Here is an 8,191-nt window from a genome sequence, read left to right on the forward strand (position 1 = left end):
CATTTCTGGATAATGTTGTTTTCATTCCATTGTATTTTGTCTGGTCCTATCATCTTGTTTTTATAATGCAAACAAGAATCTGCAAACCCAAAATCATTTAATGAACTAAAAGCATTGGGCTATAACAGAAGATTCCTTAATATGAATAGCTTTTTGGTCTAGCCCTGTCCCTCCCCCAAGGTTTCTGAAGGTAAACCCTCACTTTTGGGATTTGCATACTAAGATAAGCCAAATCAAGCCACATTAGTATGCAATGTGAATGTAAGGTCCTGCCTCTCTCTCTTGTTCAAGAAAGCATGGACTCTCAAAACTTTAGCATTTCAAAAGGAAGTTTTTATTGAAAGGAAGTGAATGCAAGATAATGCAAAGCAGGGTCTGCGTTTCCCCAGGCAATTATGTTAGGATAAAGTGGTTAGAAACCCCTCCTCTCAGTTTGATGTTGAATGAGCCAATCCTGAGAAAGAGATAAGGAGTTGTTCCCATGTGTTTCTTCTGTGAGGCTTCCAAACTGAGAGAAAACAGATGGCCCTTCCACATTGTACATGCCCCCAAGGTAAATCAAAGCATAGGGCAGAAATAAGTGGCAGGGTAAAAGCTATAAATTACAGGGTACATAGGAAAACAGAATGAGAACATTAAGTGAGTAAAAAAATCAGGTGGAGGGGCTCTTCACTTGAATGGCAATATCATGATAAGCATCTGACAGTGAATACTGTGAAACAAAAATATTCACTGAATTATTTGTGAAATGTTTTGACTATTCAGCTCTTAAACTCCTGAAGCACTTTCTAGAACTTTTATTGAAAACTAAGAGAGCGAGAGAGAATTTTTTTGGATCCTTCAAAAGCTTGTTTTCTTGCAGATGTTCAGGGAGGGTTAGCATCTTGTATAGGGGTATGTCATGTTCTTTTAGGGCAGCTTTTAGGCAGCTCGTTCAGCTTTGGTTTCCACCAGTCACTTAGCTCTCACCTGTGGCTCCTAGTAGCTGTAGCAATGGCTGCACCCCGGGCAACAGCTTCGACAGGCTTGCCAATCCAGGTTGAGAGTAGCTGTTGGGTCATTAACTTTCGGTGAGATAGGCACTTGTCTATCCTGAGCATGTAAAGACCAATGGCTATGAAGGTGGTCTCTGCAAACAATGTGGTACGTTAAGAGCATGGCAAGACACAAAAGGTCCTGGTCAAGCACTACACCCAGCTCATCTCCAACTGAGTTGACTCCTGTCCTGCTATTGGAGTAAGATAGAATCTGGGAAGAGAGAGTAAGGCTGACTATGCGCAGCTCGCTCTCTCACTGTAATCCAATTCATGCACAAGTCCTGACATTCCCCCCAAATAAAAATGTCAAGGTCCTCTTACCAGCATCAGGATCAGCAACGTCCTTACTTCCACTCAGCTTTTGATAATTTATTTATTTTTATTTATTTATTTATTGGATTTGTATGCCGCCCCTCTCCGGAGACTCGGGGCGGCTAACAGCAACAATAAAGCAGTGTGCAATAGTAGTCTGATGTTAGAAACAATTAAAAACCCATTAATATAAAAAACCAAACATACATACATACATACATACATACATACCATGCATAGAATTGTAAAGGCCTAGGGGGAAGAGGGTCTCAATTCCCTCATGCCTGACGGCAGAGGTGGGTTTTAAGCAGCTTATGAAAGGCAAGGAGGGTGGGGGCAATTCTAATCTTTGGGGGGAGTTGGTTCCAGAGGGCCGGGGCCGCCACAGAGAAGGCTCTTCCCCTGGGTCCCGCCAAGCGACATTCTTTAGTTGACGGGACCCGGAGAAGATCCACTCTGTGGGACCTAACTGGTCGCTGGGATTCGTGCAGCAGAAGGCAGTCCCTGAGATAATCTGGTCCGGTGCCATGAAGGGCTTTATAGGTCATAACCAACATTTTGAATTGTGATCGGAAAATGATCGGCAACCAATGCAGACTGCGGAGTGTTGGTGTAACATGGGCATATTTGGGAAAGCCCATGATTGCTCTCGCAGCTGCGTTCTGCACGATCTGAAGTTTCTGAACATTTTTCAAAGGTAGCCCCATATAGAGAGCATTACAGTAGTCGAGTTTCGAGGTGATGAGGGCATGAGTGACTGAGCAGTGACTCCCGGTCCAAGTAGGGTCGCAACTGGTGCACAAGGCGAACCTGGGCAAACGCCCCCCTCGCCACAGCTGAAAGATGTTTCTCTAATGTGAGCTGTGGGTCGAGGAGGACGCCCAAGTTGCGAACCTTCTCTGAGGGGGCCAGTGATTCTCCCCCTAGGGTAATGGACGGACAGATGGAATTGTCCTTGGGAGGTAAGACCCACAGCCACTCCATCTTGTCTGGGTTGAGCTTAAGTCTGTTGACACTCATCCAGGCCCCAACATCCTCTAGGCACCGGCACATCACTTCCACTGCTAATGAGCAGCACAGATCTTTTTATCCATTTAAAATAAACCCTATCACCCTATGGGCATTTAACTGGAGTGGGTGAAATGGAGTCGGGCGGGGGTGATTTTCACGGGGGAAGAAGAGAGACTTGGCACCGAAGGCTGCACTCCCAAACTGCCCCCATCTTCCTAACCTATAGCTGTAGGTGTTGAAAGCCTGGCTTTCCGATCCAATAGAGATGCAGCACTTCAGTCCTGGATGCTGCCATCTCATAAAACACGTTGCCGGGCTTCCCAACAAGGTCCATGGGCAGTCATGGGCTGCTGCATAGTAGGAGCAGTGAAAATGGAGCTGAAGGAAGGGAAAAGGGCAGGGGAGGAAAGGGAAGGAGGAAAGGAATAGAATGGGAAAAGAAAGAAGGAAAGGGGAGAAGAAAGGGAGGGGTGAAATGAAAGGGAGAAAGGAAGGGAGGAAATGGAAGGAATGGAACAGTGGAAAGGGGAGGAAAAGAAAGAAAGACTTGTGAAAATTTGGTTGCTAAGCAAGAGCATTTTTGCTCTTGCTTAGCAAGAGTGAGGTTCACCACATTTTACTCAATCCATAATATTTCCTAGCTTTAACAGTGATGTGTTAGTATATTGTTTAAAAAAAATAAAGGGAACACTTAAACAACACAATATAACTCCAGGTAAATCAATCTTCTGTGAAATCAAACTCTCCACTTAGGAAGCAGCACTGATTGATAATAAATTTCACATGTTGTCAGCACATTCAACTTTGTAGAGAACAAATTATTCAATGGGAATATTTCATTCAGATCTAGGATGTGTTTTTTGAGTGTTCCCTTTATTTTTTTGACATAGGTTGTGATGTGGCAGAAAGTGGACTCTGGCTGTGTTTTTCCTATCGTAGTAAATGAGATTGAATGTATATAAGTTTAGAAGAGCTGTGTATATGTGTGTGTATGTACATATACAGTAGTAGATAATGTATATTTTTGAGTGCCTGTGTATAATATGTATATACACATATGGCATATACAGTAGACCCCCGCTCGTTGCGAGGGTTCCGTTCCAGGACCCCCCGCAACGAGCGGGTTTTCGCGAAGTAGCGCTGCGGAAGTAAAAACACCATCTGCGCATGTGCAGATGGCGTTTTTACTCCCACAGCGCTAGCGAGGAGCCGAAGATTGGGGGCGGGGCGGCTGTTTGCCGCCGGCATGGAGGGCTTCCTAGCAGCCCCCCAAACCCGGGTTGGGGGTCCGGGGGGCGCTGGCTCTCGGCGCTTTCGAGCTGAGTCCGGGAGCGAATTCGCTTCCGGACTCAGCTCAAAACCGCCGATAGCAAGCGGCAAGGAACGGCTTGTCTCGGCGCTTTCGAGCTGACCGGACTCAGCTCAAAAGCGCCGAGACAAGCCGTTCCTTGCCGCTTGCTATCGGCGCTTTTGAGCTGAGTCCGGAAGCGAATTCGCTTCCGGACTCAGCTCAAAACCGCCGATAGCAAGCGGCAAGGAACGGCTTGTCTCGGCGCTTTCGAGCTGACCGGACTCAGCTCGAAAGCGCCGAGACAAGCCGATCCTTGCCGCTTGCTATCGGCGCTTTTGAGCTGAGTCCGGGAGCGAATTCGCTCCCGGACTCAGCTCAAAAGCGGCGAGAATGAACGGCGTGGGCAGGCGAAGGGCGGGCGGCAGCGAGGAGTTTGCGTGGGCGGTGGGGAAACTCCTCGCTGACGCCAGCAAGAGGGGGAAGACCCAGGGAAGCCGCTGCCATCTACGCATGCGTGCCCGGCACGCATGCGTAGATGGTATTTTTGACTTCCGGGTTGAAAAATAGCGAAGTACCCTGTTCGCAATGGTTGGGGACGCAATAAACGGGGGATCACTGTATAGGATTAAATAGTATATTTTGGATGTTCAGGCCAGGCACCCTAACCCAAACCCTGCATGAGAGTGATGTCAAATTGGCCACCTTTAAGCCAGTCACATGATCTTTAAGCCCATTGTCACATGACCCTCAAGCCACTCCCACCTGGTCACATGGCCTGCAAGCTACTCCCACCAGGTCACATGACCATCAAAACACACAAAATACGCCCACAGTGTGGTAGTAAATTTTTTTGTGGCCCTTTACTGTCCATGCACCTTTGTTGCCTTGGTTGGAGCCTGATTCCTGAAGCCAGAGGTTGGGACTCATTTGTCATAGAGGGCACTGCATGAGAGGCATAAGGCAAGGCAGGCACCAGCAGGTTGACTGGAGCCTGTTGTGCTATGGAGGAACCCCCTACCCCATGCCTTCCCCCCTCTCCTCCACTGCCAGCTGCTTCACCTTTCTCTGTAAGTGGTGGGGAAGGGCTAGCAGGGTAGCCTGGGCATGGCACGGGGGGATCCATGGTCCCCAATCCAGATCAATCAGTCCTCGCAGGGTACACTATAAAAATCACCTGAGATATAGATAACAATTGGGAGAAGGTGCTTCCTCCAATCATGCGCCCTGCATCCCAATCACAGAAATCAGAATTGCAACAACGGAAAAGCATCACCATGACTGGTTTACTCCATGTCTTGTACCACATGCGCCTGGATAAACCCATCTCACAAGCAGCCTTGGCAGCAGTGGAGTTCTCAGAAGAGCAATCAGTAAAATGGAACTCAAATGGCTTTGGAAGTCAAAAGATGTACCCACTCCCAACCTTGTCCAAACTTTCCTCCCTCTGTCGGTCTCTTTCTCCCCCCCCCCCCCCATGTTGCTCTCTTTCACTCTCTGCCTCTTCTCACTGTTGGAAAGATCTGACACCCTGCCTGCTCTTTTTTAGTCTTTTCACACTCTTGGTTTTTTCTTCCTTTTTGAAAGCCAAAAGCAATGGAGCGGAGCAATGAGCACTACCTAAGGTGGAGGAAGGGAAAAAACAGTTGAGGAAAATCCAAAAAGAGAGCAGGCAGGGCGGCAGGACTTTCTGACAATGAGAAGATGTCTTTCCCCCTTCTGTATCTCTCTCTCCCCATCTCCTCTCTATGTGTATTTATGTATCTATGTCTCTTCTGTCGCTCTTACCTCCTCTGTATCATCTTTGAATGGAAACAAACCTGACACTGTGTTTCTCTATGTCTCACACACACACACACACACACACACACACACATCTGCCGTGGCTGGGCCAAGCCAGTGAACTTTTGTGGGTGTTTTTCATTTTTTCTTTTGGGAAATCCAGCCTGGCAGAGGAATGATCACCTCTTACATAGTGCCCCCTTCGCCAAATGAGTCCCAACCTCCCACTTCAAAAATCAGGCTCTGACAAAGGCAGCAAAGATGCAGGGGGGGGGGGGTGCTGAGAAAACCAGCAATGTGTTTACGAAATTGCAGCATCCAGGAGGACTGAAGTTCTGCATCTCTATCAGACCATGGTGCAAGAAAGCCAGCTTTCAACGCCTATAACTATAGGTAGGAAGATGGGCCATCTTGGGAGCGGAGTCTTCAATGCAAAGTCCCTCTTCTGCCCACATGAAAATTATCACCCATCCCACCCTCTCTAGTTAAATGTCCATAAGGTGATAGGATTTGTTTTAAACTTCCAAGTGAAAGTGAGGATCCCCACCACCTGGACCTGCCCAAAAATGCGATGTGCGGAGGCTGAAAACCTCTGAAGGGTGGAGGCCGGTGGGTGGGAGCAGCTACATTTGGTGTATAAGGCGCACCCAATTTTTCACCCTCTTTTGGGGGATAAAAGGTGTGTCTTATACTCTGAAAAATATGGTAGATCATTTTTTAACTTGTTTAGGAGTCTAGTGGTCCACTTCAGGAAACTCAGTTTTGCAGCAATTCTTCTCCAGGAGCTTACAATCAGCAACTCTCTCTCTCTCTCTCTCTCTCTCTCTCTCTCTCTCTCTCTCTCTCTCTCTCTCTCTCTCTCTCTCTCTCTCCCTCCCTCCCTCCCTCCCTCCCTCCGGCTCTCTACACAGTCCAGACGGCAGATCCGCTTCTTCCCCTCCCGCCTCTTCAGAGGGCCGAGTCGGAGTCGGACGAGTCCAGGCTGTTCCTCAGGTGGCTGCAGTTGCTCAGCTTCTCCTTCTCCTTTTGTAAGCTGAGGTTCTGGGTGCTGCGGCGGAGGCACTCGAGGGACTGCAGGAATGACTTTTTGGCTTTCTCCTCCTCCATGGGGGAGACGCCTTCCTCCTCCACTTCTTGGATCTCGTCGAAGGTAACCGGCTGCATTTTGAAGCGGGACTGGCGGGGTCTGCGCAACTTGCCCTTGGCCAGCTTGGCGGGCCGGATGGGCTGAGGGAATTCCTCGGCCATGCACAAGAAGTGCGGCATCACTGCCTGGTAGCTCGAGCAGATGCCCATTAATTCGGCGGGCTTGGCGGCGGCTGCCATCCTGCTGCCTTCGGTCCCCTCTTCCGCGCAGGGTCGAGGCGCGAAACTCCCGCTCGGGTTGGGCCCCGGCCGAGGGACGCACACAGGGCGGTGGAGGACTTGATGTAACGGCAGCAGCTGCCCCGAATCCTCCGAGGCTCGTTGGAGGCGCCGCGCGCACGCTTTTGCCTTCTTTGAGAGGAGGCTCGAGGCAGGGTGAGGGCAGTTAATTTTGCTCCTTGAACGTTCAACAACCCATCTCTTTTTTCGGGGTAAATCCCGGAGAAGACAAGCTTTGTGCTGCTGAAGTAACCAGCCCGAAAGGCTCCATTCCATTCAAAAGTCCGTCAAGCATTCCTCAGGCCGCTCCGTCCGGGATGGGGCTCCTCCGGAGGGACGCACGCATTAATAGCTTTTCCATTGATTCCTATGGGAAACAATGTTTCGACATACGAGCTTTTCAACTTACGAGCCTCCTTCCGGCACCAATTAAATTCGTAAGTCGAGGTTCTACTGTATCTGCCTCAATCATTTTCTCATTTCTCTTTTTTTTCTCCCCTTTTTTCTATCGTTTCTTTCTCTCTCTCCCTTCCACTCTTCTCTCTCTCTTCCTCTCTCTCACTCTCTTCCTTCCTCTCTCATCTTTCTTTCTTTCTCTCTCTCTCTTTATCTATCTTGCGTTCTTCCTCTCTCTCACTCTCTTCCTTCCTCTCTCATCTCTTTCTTTCTCTCTCTCTCTTTCTCTATCTTGCTTTCCTCCTCTCTCTCACTCTCTTCCTTCCTCTCTCATCTCTCTCTCTGTTTCTTTCTCTCCCTCTCTCTCTTTCTCTATCTTGCTTTCTTCCTCTCACTCTCTTCCTTCCTCTCTCATCTCTCTCTTTCTTTCTTTCCTTCTCTCTCTCTCTATCTCTCCCTCTCTTGCTCTCTCTCTTTTTCTCCCTTTCCCTCTCTTGTTTTCTTTCTCTCACTCTTTCTCTCATTCTTTCTCTCTTGCTATCTCTTTTTCTCCCCCCTCTTTCTCTCTCTCTTTCTCACTTTTTCTCTCTCTTGCTCTGTCGCTCTCACTCTCATTCTTTGGAGGCTGGCAAAAGTGATTTACAATGTTGGGCACGCGGGCCGGCGCGTGCTCTCCCCATCTCCCTGCCAGCCCGCCCGGAACATTCAAAAGAAGAAAACCCTTCGCTCTTACTTTGAATGTTCTGAGCGGGCTGGCAGGGGGATGGGGAGAGTGCACGCCGGCCCATGCGCCCGACATTATAAATCATTTTCGCCAGCCTCCGGAGAACGCCTGCCCCGCCTCTCTTGCAGCGGAGGAGAAAGAGAGGCGGATCAGGCGGGCAGGGGGCAGCCGGCGCGCGCTCTCCCCATCTCCCTGCCAGCCCGCCTGGAACATTGAAAATAAGAAAACCCTTCCCTCTTACTTTGAATGTTCCGGGCGGGCTGGCAGGGAGATGGG

The 8,191-nt window shown here is 49.2% G+C and overlaps 1 protein-coding gene across 1 annotated transcript; it reads right to left on the reverse strand.

Annotated features, from left to right (window-relative positions):
• Nucleotides 1–6,378: 6,378 nt before the first annotated feature.
• Nucleotides 6,379–6,846, reverse strand: LOC139160216 (uncharacterized protein C11orf96 homolog). Its single transcript, XM_070737865.1, has one exon. It carries the CDS (start codon nt 6,754–6,756, stop codon nt 6,379–6,381), a length of 378 nt encoding a protein of 125 aa, XP_070593966.1. The 5' UTR covers nt 6,757–6,846.
• Between the last annotated feature and the right edge of the window lie 1,345 nt (nt 6,847–8,191).

Source organism: Erythrolamprus reginae, chromosome 1, assembly GCF_031021105.1.
Source record: "Erythrolamprus reginae isolate rEryReg1 chromosome 1, rEryReg1.hap1, whole genome shotgun sequence".
NCBI lineage: Eukaryota > Metazoa > Chordata > Lepidosauria > Squamata > Dipsadidae > Erythrolamprus > Erythrolamprus reginae.